Source organism: Lepidochelys kempii, chromosome 11 (genome assembly GCF_965140285.1).
Source record: "Lepidochelys kempii isolate rLepKem1 chromosome 11, rLepKem1.hap1, whole genome shotgun sequence".
NCBI lineage: Eukaryota > Metazoa > Chordata > Testudines > Cheloniidae > Lepidochelys > Lepidochelys kempii.
Genome location: NC_136390.1, coordinates 62267345 through 62284456, shown reverse-complemented (window position 1 = coordinate 62284456; position 17112 = coordinate 62267345). Strand labels below are relative to the sequence as shown.

Here is a 17112-nt window from a genome sequence, read left to right as displayed (position 1 = left end):
AAAGCAGCCTCCATTAGTGCATTAAGCAACATGATTAAAATCTGTCACATGCGGTTTGTTCTCTCTCTCATCCTCTCCTCAGGGGAAAAATTGTGTGGGCAGAGCAGTGCTTTGTTTTGGTAGGGTTTTGTTTCTCTGTTTGTTTCACCCAGAGTTCAGCAAACAGAGGAGACCTTTTTTTTTTCTAGTGAATATCTACTCGAATTCAAAAGACTTTTTTTTCTCTAAAAAGAAAAGGAGTACTTGTGGCTCCTTAGAGACTAACCAATTTATTTGAGCATAAGCTTTCGTGAGCTACAGCTCACTTCATCGTCTTAAGGTGCCACAAGTACTCCTTTTCTTTTTGCGAATACAGACTAACACGGCTGTTACTCTGAAACCTTTTTTTTCTAACCACCTTTGCAGCCCTTTCACATTCAGTGAACATCCGTGTGCTCCCGAGTTAACGAGCATGAATTCTTGAATATTCATAAAAAGTGGATTTCAAATTGTACATTTGATTGTAAAATTTGCCATTGGTGCTGAATAGTTTAGTTTACATACCCAAAAGTCAAATCGCATTGTTTCCGTTCTCTTGTTTACATAACTCAACAGCACAGCAGGGATTTTGAGTTCATGCTGTCTCCATGACATAAATCAACCAATCAGTATCCAGAAGAAAAGATACATGACTTACAAAATCAACCAACACATTATGAAATGACAAGATCTATAACATCCTGTAGCCCAAGAATTAGTGAATAATTTCAAAAAACAAATAAAACTTGTGAATTTTGCAATCTGCTCAAAGACAATTTGCAAATAGGAAAAAAAGGCTAAATTCATCTAATGTGTTATTCATTGGTAAATAATTGCTCCTCTCTACATTAAAACATTTGGCCTCATCCAAGCACCTAAAGAGGAGTTTTCTCCTCATGAAACTAATCCTTAATAAATCAAATCTTACAACCAACTAAATAAGTCTGCAGGAGGTCGAGAGATCGTTTTTGCCAAATGTGGAATTAATATAAACACATAAGGGATTTTTGTTGTTGTTGTTAAAAATCTTGGCCCAAACCCTGCAGTCCTTACTCAGGCAAAATTCTCATTATGTTTTTACAGTACTGATAAACAGATCTGCAAAGTGGGACAGTATTCACACCAGGATATTACTTCTGCCAGAATGCACTATAAGAGCATTTGCTTTCTTTACTAGTTAAACTTCATGCTTGATTCCTTAAAAGTAAAAGAGCAAATATGTTCATTCCAAGAATTCACATCCGAAACTGAGACTCCAGGCTAACTTCCGCAGTGGAGACTGCTCATTTTCTTTCACACTTAGGTTCTGCCCACTCACTCGCCCAAGCTCAAGCTTGTTGTTAAATGTAGTTCTGTTATGGTGGGGTCACTGGCCAAACCATGTTAAAATCTGGTTTTGCTAGAACTTTGTTTATGTTGAGTTTAAACACAATTTCCAGACTTGGTTCCTTTTCCAGTGTGTTGGGGGCGGGGGGAACCCTTTGGATGTTTTCTGCACTTACAGTTTCATTTCCAGACGGTTATGGAACAGCTCATTGTTGGGTGGAGCAGCGAAATGGCATGATGGCATCTGAACTATCTCAGCCAATCACAAGTCAGCTGGTTTTCATTCATAGGCAATACTATAATTCCATTGGTTAAGTAAGCATAGCCCAACACAAGGCACAGTTTTACTGGTTAGCTGAACTCCTAAGTCATATCTGAACAGAGGACACTACTGTCAAATACCATAGCCAATTCCTATTCCAAGCCCCAACAAGACAGCGATGCAAACGGTTGGCCCAGCAGTCAACACCCATTACAATAAAACGTGGTCAAGGGATTACATATGTTTTCTTACATGGATGCAGACCACAGTCTACACCAATGGAACAAATACTGGCAACAGCAGTTTCAGGAGGAAGGGGGGTTATTGGACTTGAAACAGTTTCAAACACAGGGTTGTGTTTATTCTCAGCATTGTACACACATCACTGGGTGTTTTGTGAAGCAGGGAGTGAAAGTCGAAGTGCTTCTGCCTACGTAGGCAATGGTGGGAGAGAGCAGAGAGAGGGGGGAATACACGCTTAGCTACTCTTCTTGAAATTGTTTAACAAAGTGAGCCAGAAAACATCTATCACTTATGGTGCTGCAATTTATTAAAGATTCTTTCTTAACAGAAAGTGACCTTGCTTTACCAGTGTTAAGAGAGTTTTTATAATTCAGTATAAGGCCTTTTAATGTCTCTACTACTCACTCTCCTTCTTTCTTTTTTCCTATTGCCAGCCCTGTCTATTGCTCAGTATCTTGCTACTCTGTGTTTTCTCCAGTTTGCAAGCAGCTTTGGTGTTAGCCCTTAGAATGCTGAAGGCCAGGTTTGGTTTTGCAGGCATTAGTATTGTAGTATTGTAAGGTTACACTGGCAACCTTATACATCATACGTTGGAGTGAATCCAGCTTGCCTCGCTCACAAGAGTAGTCTCAGTGGAATCAGTGTGTGACTATCACAAACCAACCAAAGTCCTGCTGCCGCAGTTTGCACCTCAGTTCTTTCTTGCAGCTTGGCCCCCAAATGGCAGCCAGACAGGCGAAGAGCTATGCTTCTCCTCGGGACGTAGCTACACCAGTGCTTCCTCCTCACAGTCGATCTGAGCCAACATATACCTCCACCCTTGCCTGGTCCCAGGAAGATACAAAGTCCAGAAACATCAATATACACCTAGCAAGAATGTAACTGGATACCTCTGGGCTCTCCAGCAGACTCACTCTGCAGCTACCCTGCTGAGCAACACACCCAAAAGTGCAGAGCCCAAATTCATGTTGCTCAGTGCAAGATCAGGGATCAACAAACCTACTGTTAACCACATCCTCCTAGCTGCGGAGGCCAGCCGTCATCCAAACCGTGATAAAATAACACTGCAGGGACATGTAAGCAAGTGGTAGCAGGAGGAGGAGGAGGGGATGCAGTCGGTGGGAATGGAAGGCAAAGCTTAAAGCAGGACAGAGAAAAACCTTCACGACTTTCCAGCATAACCCCAGTGCCTACCATGAAAACCTGAAAATTAGCTAGTTTCCCAACTGCAATGGTCACATGCAAAACTTTAGCTTGGATGGTATTTTCCCTACATTTTTTCCTTTCACCTTTTTAAAAAGGAGAGATATTAGATAAAACCGACCCTATTTGCAGTTTATCTCATGAAGCCACGTTTGTGATCTAGAGATGGGAACTAGCTGTGCAGTTATAATCTCAACTTTCCTCACATTTTATTATTAGTTTTATTTATAGTAGAAGCATTTCCATGGTGCTCGTGACTGCAATATCTCAACACCTGGCAAACATTAATGAATGTATCCTCAGAAGACCCTGGGAGGTAGGAAAGTTGAGAGGATTGGTGACTTGCCCAAGGTCACACAGGAAGTTTGCAGTGGAGCCAGGAATAGGATCCAGACTTGATTAAACAGATTATATTATATTAGACTAGTCTAGGATACACAGACAGACCAACAGAAAGACAGACAAATAGATACTTAGATTAAATCCAAACATTCCCAAATTTGGGAATGGTCAATGCTGATTTGGGCCTCCCAACCCAGCACTCACTCCTTTGTCCTGTTTAGCACAGCATGTCCTACTGTAACTGCTCATAATAGGAAGAAATTGGAGGGTGTGTGTGTGTGAATCACTATTATATTGCAAATTCTCACCTGAAAGGGCTAATATACTGCCAGCTAGTGCAGGTATATTGGAAGACTGTTTAGCCAGAACTTTTGCCAACCAATCTAATTGGCTCTTTCACAATATCCCTTTTATAAAATCCTCCGAAAGTTGTGGGCGGTTTTTAAAGGTGCTTTAAGAATATCCTATTTCATGGTGATAATGTCACAGCTGAGAATCAATAGTTTTATTAAAGATGATTACGGAACAGCTCAGCATTAGGTGGGGAAAGAGGTAAGTGAACCACCAACTCAGTCTAACACTGATGTTTTGTGGCAGACACAATTAATGTCAACTGCATGCTCTGTCAGTTGCTCTGATTGTACTTTTCCATAAACCTCCTTCAAATCAAACAGAGCATTTTGGAAGCGTGAGCAAAGTCCCCAGTGACTTTTATAGAATCTTAAGCAATAGTAGCATACAAATAACACAAGTCAAACTGTTGCAAAAGGTGCAGGAGATTTTTAAATGGCATATTTTATGGTCATAATGTCAGAGGCATGAAAGCAATCTTTCTGATGGCATCATAGCAAAGAACTTATATTTGCTGCCGGTGGGATTTTATCTGTAGCCATTAATTATAAATAGGGCAGATGGATTTGGCTTACATTGGTTTTACACAGGTGTAATTCATCAATTTATGTGGAGTCACTCCTAATTTACATGGGTCTGAGAGCAGAACCAGGCCTGATGTGTATTGGTATTTGTATCTATAAATGGGTGTGTAGACATAAAAGGTGTAATTCTAGTCTGCGGCTTGTATACTCATTCATGCAGTGCAAAATGGGCACAGAATGCTACTAATTCAGAATGGTAGTGTTTTGTGCCCACTTTGCTCTCATTGCAGGGCAGCAGAGTAGCAAAGCCCAAAGGGCCAGATCCTCATCTCATGTGCAAATCAGAAGTGACTTCACTGGAGTCAGTGAAGTTACAGTGGTTTAACACTGGTGTAAGTAAGAGGAGAATCAGGCCTCGCGTTGTGTGGCATGTATGTGGTCTTATGGGGCTTTATGAACAAACAATTCTTCCACTCTGTTTTGGGTTATTCTTTCAGCTCTTCCTAACCTACATGACCAGAACTTCTGAGAAGAGAGAAAAACTAGCCATCCAGTTCAGGCAGTAGGAAGAGAAAGAATAACCCAAAACAGATTGGAAGACTGCTTCCAAAATCCCTCAAAGACATAAATAAATAAATAAATAAATAAATAAATAAATGGAAGCCACAAATAACATCTATTTATCATCTTTGTCTTTTTCGCTGCCATGATAGCAGTGCCAATGTAGAGATTCTTCCAGCAGTTACTGTACATTACGTGAAAAACCACCAAATATATCTTGCAGAAAGGAGAATCAAAGATTTTTAAAACTGCTTCTTTGGCAAGTTTAGCCTCAGATGAGAATTTAGTTCCTGCCTCCCATTCACTGCCCCTCGCCAAAATGAACTCTGACTACTTCCCCCACATTTGTTACCATCCCTTCTTCAGGCTACATTCCTGTGGCAGATCTCAGCCGAGAGAAGTATTGGAGGAGAGAAGAGCTCGCATCTGGGACATATCTGGAAAACTGTTCATTATAGAAGAAAATAAGATGTGCTAATGTGCACGTTAGGGGTTTTCTGCAGGCTGTTATTCAGGAGTTACACGTGGTTGTTTAATTTTATTTCTGTCTCTAAAGCCATCTCTATAAATTCCTCACCTTGCTATCTTTAGCTTCGGGGCTCTTTTTGTTGCAAGAAGTCTTTAGTATTCCAAAAAAAAAAAAGAAAATCAGAATGAAAACAGGAATAAAACAGATTAAATACTTCAAGGATCACCCCCAGCTTCCACACTGTTCTACTTTGTTAATACTGTAATAGAATTGAAACAACTCAAAGCCCATCCTGTCACACAGACACTTGAGAAACTCCATTTGCACCTCCCTGCTTCTGCTATAATCCATTTGTGGAGAAAATTGGACTTTGTTTTCTATTTCATTTTACTGTCACCACTCACTGGCGCTTGCTCACTAGCAGAAGAAATATAATAAATAAGAGATAATAATAAGTAGCAGAAGGTTCACCGAAGAAAAGTACAAGGCAGAAACTCAGTGACAGACCAAGTTGGCGTCATATCACATCCACAGACCTGGGCCGGATTCCTCACCTAGGACCGATGGAATCGTTCACAGTCAGAGTCAGGTGGGAAGTTTGTAGCTCAGGCCCACTACTACCTAGAACCCATTCACACTTTGCTGCTTACTCTGCATGGGCTTTTGTTTGTTTCACTCTTGGAATAAATATAGCACCAGCCACATTAACCTAAAACTATGGGAACCCAAAAATGATCAGCCCACCCTAATCCTCCTAGCAGTTTGTTTCCCACCTTCCCCGTAATAGTCCTGTCCTTAATGATGGTATGGGAAGGTCTTCCAAAGGCTGATCTGCTAACCCAACTTCTTTTGCTTAGCAGTTTCTCACTCTTCTCTAGTTTACATTCTGGCTCCTTTTCTGTCAGATGAATTATGAAGACATTGCTCAGTTTAAAGGCAACCCTGTCACAGTAAGATCTATTCTTTCTTCCTCCTTCTTAGGGGCTGGACCGGTTGTGCAATTGACCATGTCTATACATTAGGAAAGCCACTTACTGTATTCCACCATACCCTAAAGCACCATCATGTATTTGATAATTTGCATATAAACCTGAACATCCCAGCCACTTAGGTACAGTGCAATGCAGGGACGGATCAAGCCAGGGTGACTCGGATGCTAAAAGCATCCTGACTTGTCTGGTAAATAGCCTGCAGTTTGGCCTGGCTAGAATACAATTTTCAAATGTTAATTCTGCACCCCAGCTAGAAATACAGGCCATTCACCCGAAAGCAGGTAAGAACACTGGGGATCTGTATCACTAGAGAAGAGGTTGGATGTGGATAGGATCTGCAGTGGGGAGAAAGCGTGTCCCTTCTCAAAAGTCCTACAGTAGAAAGTACATCTCCTGTGCCTGTTGAAATCCATCCTTAGCCGAGTGGCCGAAACTGCAGCTTCCTCAAAGGTTGTGTCTGCACTGGAAATGTTCTTGCCCATTCTTCCCAATGGTTAGTGCTCCACAGACACTAGCACCAGGCCAAGAATGATGCAGACTAGAGAAAAGCATTTTTACTGCCGGGTCACATACCACATGAGTACAGCATCTGCGGCTAGCATCGTGAAGCACGATGAGTGATAAAACAGTCTAATGGAAGCAAGGCCCGAGACTTGGGGAAAAGCAGAAGGAGCAGTGGGCGAGAATGTGAAGTGGATCGATATATTTCCTCTTACTGAGGGATGATTTGGAGGTAGGGTGATTATAATCTATCAATCCAGGCAACCGAAATCTCCCTGTTCCCCACACAAACAATGCCCTGCTACTTCTTTGTTCAGAGATATTTATTTCCTTTACTATTAAAACAATCCTTTGTTTCACTCTCTCACTCAGTCTCCCCCAGCATGTCTGTTTTGCCCTGACAACTCAGCCAGGGAGAGTTACACGCCTTTCTCACCCTCCAAGGCTTTCGTTCAGCTCCATTGACACTAAAGGCAAGAGAATTCTCTCTGTGTGTGTGAGGAATCAATTACTTCCTCTGACACTCTATTATGATAGCGCTCACATCTACAGATTCCAGATGAAAAGGGAGAAGAAGGAGGGGGCATAGGAGGTCCCGGGTATCCCAAGCTGCCATACTTAAGAGACAGAAAGATGTCTCACTCCTTGACTACCTGCCCGAAACCAGAAGGCGCATGGCAGGAAAATCAGAGAAAACAATGTTCACAAAGGAAATCTTAAGAAATCAAATGGAGCAAAATAACTTAAAGCAAGCTACAGCAAACACAGGATACTGGTGGGTTCTTGTCCCTGTAATAATCATGTGACACAGAGGCGTGCTGATAAGGGACCAGTATTTATTTCCTGCTGATAGCCACCTGCCACAGGTCAAGATTACCAAAGATTAACACCCTTGTCAAATCTCAGGGCCAGTATCCCAACTCCTGGGGCTACTGTTATATCTTCCCCTTTTATTTTACTAAAAATGGAAATAAAACATTGCATTAGCATGCACAAATCAAACAGCAGTCTTAGGAAAGAAGTCAGGGCAGATGCCCTGAACTCCCTGACATTTTAGCTCTCATTGGATGTCTGTCAATAACTACTTGCTCTGAATCCCACTGAATTTCTGGTGCATTGGCCACTTCTTGTTCTCATGGAAGTTCCTTCTACAATGTCCTGTGTGAGCACTAAGGACGGTCTGTGAACGATCATCTGTGTTTGCTGCGGGTGGTGTTTCTCACTATCAATGCCTGTGCTCCTTGTGTTAGCAAAGGAGAATTCTGAATGTCCTCAAGAAAGAGTCACTCTCTTCCTTGGTTTTATTTTGGGATCTTCTGTTCCTCCTGTAGGACTGACCCTCAGTGGCAACTGTAGCATGTAATCCTGTCCCACTTGCAAGAGGGGTCACTCTCTGACATCCTTGATACAGGATCTTGTTCTGACACTACTTCAGGATTAATTGGCTTTGGCTCAAGAAGCTTATTAGATACTGGCAACCTTCATCTCTGAATTGTTTTTTCTATTAAAAAATAAAAGACCCGAGTTGCAATAGTCTAACAAAGCTCTGTGTGGATCCCATGAACCTCCCAGGGCTTCTCTCTTTAAAGAAAAAAAAGTCAAGTTCTTTGCTATTTGTAATAATTTTTCTCCTAACCAGCATAGTGAGGGTCTGACACAGTGTGCTCGCACTGATATGTCAGTGTGGCTAAAATGAGCTAGTCATGAACTGTAGGCCATACCTGTTATTAGCCCATCTGAAATTGCATAGCAAACAAGCTGATTTACACTCAATGTGTTATTACATTGCTACTTGATGTGTTGTGCAACAGCTGCATTTCAAATAAATTTTGAGTGCTAGTCTCCTAGTAAAAGATAATCTCTCTCATTTAATTCAAATAGATCAGTGCCAACCTTGGAGAATAAAAAAATCTCCTGTGGTTCCAGTGACGCTTTTGCATTCTGCTGCCTCTGTTTATTGCAGATTTCACACTTGATGGTGAAACTCCTGTCTGGTCAGAAGAGGACTTCTTGTCCTCTGTTCTTAGATGAGCAGTGTGCCTGGTGCTTAGCATTCTGACCTGATGCTGTGTGTTATTATGACATGGTATCCTTTGTACAGAATTCCCTCATCTGCAGGAATTCCACCTCTCCTTATGCTTGGAGCAGGCTATGAGTTAAATATTGTCTCCTATTTTACAGGTGAGGAAACTGAAGCACCCTACATAATTTGCCCCAGGTCACACAGTAAGCCAAAGATGGAGGCAGCAGGCAGGAATAGAATCCAGATCTCCTAACTCCCAGTTCTGGATGTTAACTGCAGGCCCCTCCTTTCTCCCATACATAAATAAATGTCTGAATAACATGAATTAAGAAACTACATGCAGCAAAGGTAGTTGGAATCTCATTAAAGGACAGATCCAATGCCCCTAAAAGTCAGTGGAAAGGCTTATACTGATAGCTGGAGGCTTTGTATCAGGCCCTTAAAGAATAAATTTTTAAACAAATGGTACCTTTCATACAGCCTCAAAGTTCTCTACAAGTAATAATTCACTAATCCTCATAACAATCCTCTGACACGTGTAAGCATTATTATCCCCATTTTGTAAAAGGAGAAACTGATACAAAAAGAAGAGACAAGTGATATTCTCAAGGCTACACGGCAAGTCTGGAGCATTGCCATCAACAGAACCCAGGCACGCTGACTCACAGTCACTAGTATTTCACTTCTTGTGGTTATTGTCCATTTGTTTTAATGAGATTGCTTCATTACTTTTACATTGGATTTTCATTAAGTGTGGTCAATACAGGATACAAGAGGAAATACAGAAGAAATACCGTCGGGCTAGAGCTAGTGTGACTTGAAGCACATGCCTGGGTCGGGCAGCAGGAATCCCCCTTATCGCTCCATTGGGCTGTCTGGATCTTGGGTCCAGGTGCACAGGAGTAAGCAGGGCTATTCATTTGCCTACTCCCTCTCTGCAATAAGTGAACAGGGCCTTGGCTCTGTCCCCTTCCTCTGAGCCAGTGCAGGGTGAGTAGTAATTTATTGAGGAGATAGGCTAGCAGTAAATCACTACCCCCAGGTGCCAGGATGACACAGGAGAAGAGTGGTGACTCAGAAGTTTGGCTGTGAGGCCCATAGGGGCAGTGTCCAAAGCCACAATCTGGCCCTTAATTTCTAACAATTCCAACAGGGATACAACATACAGAACCAAATCCTGACCTTTCTGTGCCCAGCAGGCTGGGTAAAACAGTGTGGTGGGATAAACCATAGCAACACTTCTTCTGCCTCATCAGTGTCTGAAGAATTCAAACTACCCTTTAAGAACACAAGCACAAACAGATTCAGAGCTGGCTGCATGCTTCTGTAGACAGTCAACAGGCCACAATAACTCAAAGGTCAGGTTCCATTCAATTCAGTGGGTGTTAACTCTGAAGACTAATGGAATGTTTAGATGTCAACATGGTTGACTCATTTGCTGTTGATTGTTCTGGCAAATGCACCCACCTATCCAAGGATTATGACTGGGGATTGGGATGGTGACAGAGTTAGGTTACAGTATGCCCCAGTTTAACCACAGATTCCATTGCAGACAGTGCTGATGTCTGAACAGCTCCAGCTCAAAACACTGTTTCTGCCTGTCCAGCCCATAAACCTACAAGCAACCAAATGCCTTCACGAATGTTTCCTCTATGATTTCCCTTCCCTTCATGGTTAAAGTTGAACCCTTCTCATTGTTTCATTCACAGAAGATCCAGTGTGGTCGCTTACTACGTCCCTCAAAACACATCTCTCTCTAACATTATTCATATATTTCTATTTTCTAGGATTTTCCCAATTCAGAAAGAAATGGCATTGTTTCTAAAATGTTTACTAATGAGATAATTTTGCTTATTTTTCAAAACATTTACTAATTAGTCACCTATAATTGCTGTCTTGTCTGCTCTTTAACCCCTGCTGATGGAAGGAAGCCTTCCTGCAGTGTTATGTTCTTGTGTGAAGGGATCTGGTCAAGGGTGCTGAGCCTAAAATTATAGTTGCCAGCTGTGGTTTGGTATGTGGGCACTTACACCCACTTTGCACTGACTCTCTGCCCTGCTCTCTTCTTGTTAGTGTGCAGGATATTAAAATCTACAGGACTCAGACTACTTGCTAAGAAAGCAGAATATTTGTGTTTGCTTATTTCAGTGCCCAGCTTGAGAGAGGCTCATGCAACCACAACAAGACCTTGCAGGCTAACTAGACTCTGGCTTGATGTGTCTAATGGGATCCCATCCCACATCATAACACCCATGGCTTCCATGGAACACACGGCAGCATGGTTGTTATCCCTAGTGTCTAGTAGCAAGGGAGATGTGTTTTGGTTGATCTAGGAGTCGTGAGCCCTGGGTTGTACTCTTGGCTCCCTGACTGACGAACTATATGACCCTGGGCAAGACACTTCACCCCTCTTTCCCCTCCCACCCTTTGTGTGTCTTGTCTATTTACAGCATCCACTCTTTGGGGGTGGGACTGTTTCCCCTTCTGTGTTGGCACAGTCTAGCACAATCGTGTCCCGATCTTGGTTGGGAACACTAGGTGCTACTGTAACACAAATAATTAATCAGCAGCAGAGAATTTGGCAATCAGTCAATGCTGCTTACCCTCCTTTGGGGAAACTGATATTTTCCAAGACCAGCAGAGCCGCTTTAAAACAAAATATGAGACGTGTAAGGTGACTTAAATTATGGGCAGGTCAGCTCCAGACTGGGAGCACTGTCCCTTTAAGTTCTGTTCTCATATCAGGGTAAATGTGCATGAATTCCCCATAGTACTTTCTACCGTACCCTTCTTCTAAAACCAGTTTTCATTTGAGATGAGGCCACTCCTTTGGATCCAAATTCTGGGGAAGGTCCAAACTCGGTGGCTCAGGCTCATCTTTGCTTTTCATTCTGCCAGCTCTCTGAACAGCCACCTCTCTCACAAGGACCAAACTCTCTTGTCTTGTTTGTCATGATACCACCAGAGGGGGCTACAAGTACTCTTGTTGAAGCCAATACTGTATGTGAAATCATCACAGTCAGAGACAGCATGTCCACTGGGTTATTCATAATTCAACTGCATTTCATGTTCAGAAAAAGTCGACAGAAAAAACACGCCGGGCTATTTTTTATGTATGTATATTTTTAGATAATGCTTTCCTGGTTAAGCCATCATGACTCAAATGAGAGGTTCTTTTGTCTGTCTTGGGAGCAAGACTGTTCCACTAGGATGTGAAATGAGTCTGCTTCCACCCTGTTTATACAGAAAAGACTTGGAATTCAAAGGCAGCTCTGCCCAGTCTAATCCTTCAGCACCATTAGTTCAGCAGAGCAGCTGATGGTAGATTTCAGGAGAGAATCTCTGGAAGGGGCTTTTAACAGTCCAGAGAGAAACGTAGCTGGGGAAGGGACTCGTGACTGGAAAAGGTGGCTATAGAATGCAGTGATTCACGCAACACTGAAGCTTCTGAGTTGGATTTTCCAAGCAAACAGCACAGACTGAACAGAGAAATGGCAATTACGAAGGATTGGGTAGAACAGCCATGTGACTGGGAATAATCTTCATTTCTCATCTACAGGAGGCTGGTTCAAGTCTCTCCTGAGATCAAAAATAAAACTTGGCATGTGCACGCAATGCAATGTGACAGAATGGCAACCTTTCACCAAAGCAGCCTGCTCTTTTCAAACTGGACACCGCTTCCCGGTTCAGATAGCAGATACCCAATCCCACTGCATGGGACTGAAACAGGAGGAAAACGGCAGCTGCACTCGCAGTGCTGAGAGGAAGAAATGGGGAGCAGACGGGCTATTACAATTATTTCCGAATAGTTTGGCCGGTCTTAACCAGAGCTTCTCTCTTTCTCTTTCTCCTTTTGCTCCCGGCTTTACTGCTGCATTATTGCGTCGGAAGGGCAGCACAGACAATGGCCTGTTTTTCCCAGGCTTTATTTTAGAAAGCGCCCACCCCACAAGCATTAAGATCCTGGCTGTGACTAACACACAGGAGAAGAAAATAACAGAAGACGGCCAATTTTCCTTGTTTTGAAGTGCTTTCCAAACTAAGGAGCTTCTTTGGAGCAGGGATGAAGCAGAGAAAGAGAAAGGCCTTCGAGGGCTTCAATTACACCAAATTATTCCTTTCATGATGGGGGAGGGAGAAGGCCCAGTTACTTCCTAATGTGGCTGGACACAGCTTAAAAAAAGAAAAAGAAATATGGGACTGAACAGATGTTGCCTCCAAAAAAAAAAAAGGGGGCAAAAGAGAAAACAATTAAAATAATCAGCACTGTGGGAGAAACTTCTTTGCAGTGATCTCAGAAAGCTCACTGACTGAGCCTTACCCAGGAATTAACATGTATTTAGTGCCCATTCTGACACCAGCCTTGCACTCCTGTGGAGCAGGAGCAGGCATCCAGGCCCTTGCAGCTCAGAGAAGGAGGAGGAGGAATCAGTGGCGTGGATATATTCCAAAAGTGTAATTTACATTATTTACACGCATGCACCAGTCCTAAAACAGAGATGCAGGCAATCCCCAACTTCAGCACTCTCAGCCCAGCACTGATACCTAGTTCCTAGGGAGCAACTCTGCCTCAAGAATTGTTTCTAACTAGAGACCACTGCAGACAGCGAATTCTCGTGCTGCTCACAGAGCTCCCTCCACCTAGAGCCTTATGCAACCAAAAGTACCAACACCAACCTTTCTTCTAAGACTACAAAATTGCTCACACACTAAGAAAAAGAACTTGGAAAACTAGCTGTAATAGTGACAGCTGGTGGCGCTTGCCACAACTGCATTCTTATCCCCATTTTATAGATGGGAAAACAGGCAAAATGTGGGGCAACGGTTTCGGGGTCAGATTTTCAAGTGCTTAACACCTGCAGCTGGGGACAGCTTTTCAAAAAGAACTCAGCTCCCACATATACTGCTAAAGGGTCAGATCTCCAAAAGCATTCAGCTTCCAACATGCTCAGTTCTTCTGAAAGCTGGGGCTGCCTGTGGGTGTTAAGCACTTTAGAAATGCTGACCCTGACTTGGCTAAGGCAACAGAACGAGTCAGTGTCAGGACCAGGACTCTTAACTCCTACTGCCATATCACACTCCCCTCTATATATTAAAAGCTAATATTACCAAGCTCTTAATAGGGTTTTCATCAGTAGATCTCAAAGTGCTTTGCAAGGGAGATCAGTACCCATTTTACAAAAGGGCAAACTGTCACCCAGAGAGGGGAAATGACTTGCCCAAGGTCACCCAATAGGCCAGTTGCTGAGGCAGAAATAGAATCCGAGTCTCCTGGGTCACAGTCCAGTGGAACTGTAACATTTTTATTACCATGGGTTTTGAGTGACTGCATTTAGCCACTAGTAAGTTATGCAGCTCTGCCGAAACGCACAACAATAAAACCATGATCACGTCCCTCACTATTTTGCTTAGATCACCTGTGTTCATTTATGTCCATGGTCAGAGTTCCTGCTCCCCCCTGCCTGCTACGGTACATGGCACTGATCCTGCAAACTACTGAACTCCTTCAACACTCACCGACTTCAGCACTGGTTGGATCAGGGCCTATGTGATTAGAATGGGCCACATCCTCAACTGTGTAAAGCAATGTGCTTCCATTGAAACCAATGAAGCTATGCTGATTTACACCTGCTGAGGATCTGGCACCATAATTTTCAATCTTCAAAAAATTCACCTAAGATTGTGCTGATTGTTTTGTGTCAGTGGGCCTGATCCTAGAGTCTGATATGTGGATGCTATCATAAATCAAAGGGAACACTGTGTGTGGAAAGACTGCAGAATCAGCCCCATTTTAGGAGACTCTAAACTTTTCCACATTTCAGACATCCCAATAGTTGGTCACAGACTCCGGAGGGTACATACTGGATTATAAATCCACAGAGACCACATCATTAATTCAGCCTTTAATGGTGCCTATTGATGCTGTTAATTATTTACTAGCTGCTAATTGATTTTCCTGGGTAACCCGCTTCCTGGTCTCCCCTTCAAAATCAGAATTCACCAAGTGTAGCAGAATCAGCACCAGTGCAGGGAACAGAACCAACACCTCCTACGTGCCAAGGATCACTACCCAAGGCTGGGATTCAGACCCTTTCCCTTTGAGTGCGATGGAGTCACACGACAGCCTGCTACAAGGTAAGCCAGACTCTGAAGGAGGGTGACATAGCGAGGGATGCTCTGGAGACTGGGGCCACCACCCAGTTTCCTGTTTCTGGGAGTGCTTGGTCCTCGCCTTTCTAGTTAAGAGTGGAAGAGGAGGAGGAGCAGATTATCTCGTAAAGAAGAAGAGGAAGGCTCTTACTTGCAGTCATGTTTCTCAATTTCAAAATGAGGGTTGAAGTTGAGGATAATCTTCTGATTTGCTTCCGGGGCGTAAATGAGCCACTCGCAGTTCTGGTGGGAAGGGTAGTCCTGTGGGTATCCAGGTGAAGTGATGTAACCAGCATCCTTTGAATTCAAACGACCCCCGCATGACTGAACTGCAAAAATAACCAAGAGAACAAGTGGCTGAAACTGGCTTATGAACTTCAAAACATTAACATTTATGCCTTTGGTTGTCTGATAAAGAATGTTTAACGGGCCTTTATGGCAGCGCGGTCTACAACTATCAAGCTAATCACTGGATGCTTACAGTGAAGGTGATTATTATATACCGCAATCCCCCGCTCCCTTCTACACACACACATATCACATTTTAGGCAGACCAGAAAAGGCCATAAACGCTCCTGCCTATGCAATTACAGATGTATTAAAGAAGAGGCAGTGAGATATCAGATCATTTGGAGCTGCCTTTATTTTCTCTCCTGTACTGGCTCTTTTACAAGCTTTCTATGGCACTCTTCCATAGAAACCACAAAGGTCCTGTACAAACATTCCTGGATGAAAATGCACAATATATCCCTGCAACTTAGGGAAGTAGCATCATCCTCATGTTGCAGGTAAGGAAACTGAGGCACAGAGGGTTAAGTGACTTGTCCAAGTTCATACAGAAAGTATGTGACAGAGCCAGGAACAGATCCCCACTTGCCTGGTTCCCTGTCCCGTGCTTTAAACCACAAGACAGTCTTTCCACTCCCTTCTTCCTGACCCTCTTCTAAGTACCTCTCCTCTCAGTTTTGTCTCTCTCCTCTTGAAACACTTCAAGCCAGCAGAGCAGTTAGAATTACAGACTCTGAGAATCAACAGTGGTGGTTTTGTGGCCCAGAAATGGCCTGGTAACAATTACACGTTGAGCAAAGGAAGCACTTTCAGCTTTGGGTTATAACAGGCCCTAGAGGGCGATTTCATCTTCAAAAAAACATTTAATCTTATGAACACCACAAATCTGATTTATTATTTCATTACTCGCTGGGAGGAAAATCTGCATCATAGAGTCAATTGATAACATACTAAGATTCCGAACAAGGTCTCTTTCTCCAATAGGCATCTATATTTTACGTTCCTTGATTCCCCCAATCCCAACAGAGCAGCCATCCCTGCCACCACTGCGTGTCACAGCTGGCTCCATTCAGGCAATGGTGCTGCTCCACAGCAATCCAATGGGGGCTGCCAACCAGATGATGCTAAGCCAACAGGTCTCCCATGTTTAAGAAGGATGAATTCAAATTGGAACAGGTACAGAGAAGGGCTACTAGGATGATCCGAGGAATGGAAAACTTGTCTTATGAAAGGAGACTCAAGGAGCTTGGCTTGTTTAGCCTAACTAAAAGACGGTTGAGGAGAGATATGATTGCTCTCTCTAAATATATCAGAGGGATAAATACCGGAGAGGGAGAGGAATTATTTAAGCTCAGTACTAATGTGGACACAAGAACAAATGGATATAAACTGGTCATTGGGAAGTTTAGACTTGAAATTAGACGAAGGTTTCTAACCATCAGAGGAGTGAAGTTTTGGAATAGCCTTCCAAGGGAAGCAGTGGGGGCAAAAGATCTATCTGGCTTTAAGATTAAACTCGGTAAGTTTATGGAGGAGATGGTATGATGGGATAACATGATTTTGGCAATTAATTGATCTTTAAATATTCATGGTAAATAGGCCCAATGGCCTGTGATGGGATGTTAAATGGGGTGGGATCTGAGTTACTACAGAGAATTGTTTCCTGGGTATCTGGCTGATGAATCTTGCCCATATGCTCAGGGTTTAGCTGATCGCCATATTTGGGGTCGGGAAGGAATTTTCCTCCAGGGCAGATTGGAAGAGGCCCTGGAGGTTTTTCGCCTTCCTCTGTAGCATGGGGCACGGGTCACTTGCTGGAGGATTCTCTGCTCCTTGAAGTCTTTAAACCACGATTTGAG

The 17112-nt window shown here is 43.0% G+C and overlaps 1 protein-coding gene across 8 annotated transcripts in view; it reads right to left on the bottom strand.

The window, feature by feature from the left end:
- NRP2 (neuropilin 2) overlaps nt 1-17112 on the bottom strand; it is a 122413-nt gene that overhangs the window by 84911 nt on the left and 20390 nt on the right. For 4 of the 8 annotated variants that reach the window (XM_073306535.2, XM_073306536.2, XM_073306531.2 and 1 more), the window contains exons 2-3: nt 15117-15294; nt 5408-5449 (exon numbers count right to left, since the gene is read on the bottom strand). In XM_073306535.2, the coding sequence (XP_073162636.1) occupies nt 5408-5449; nt 15117-15294 (220 nt within the window). The remainder of the gene's footprint in view (nt 1-5407; nt 5450-15116; nt 15295-17112) is intronic. The other 4 variants (XM_073306533.2, XM_073306539.2, XM_073306537.2 and 1 more) reach the window with 1 other exon arrangement.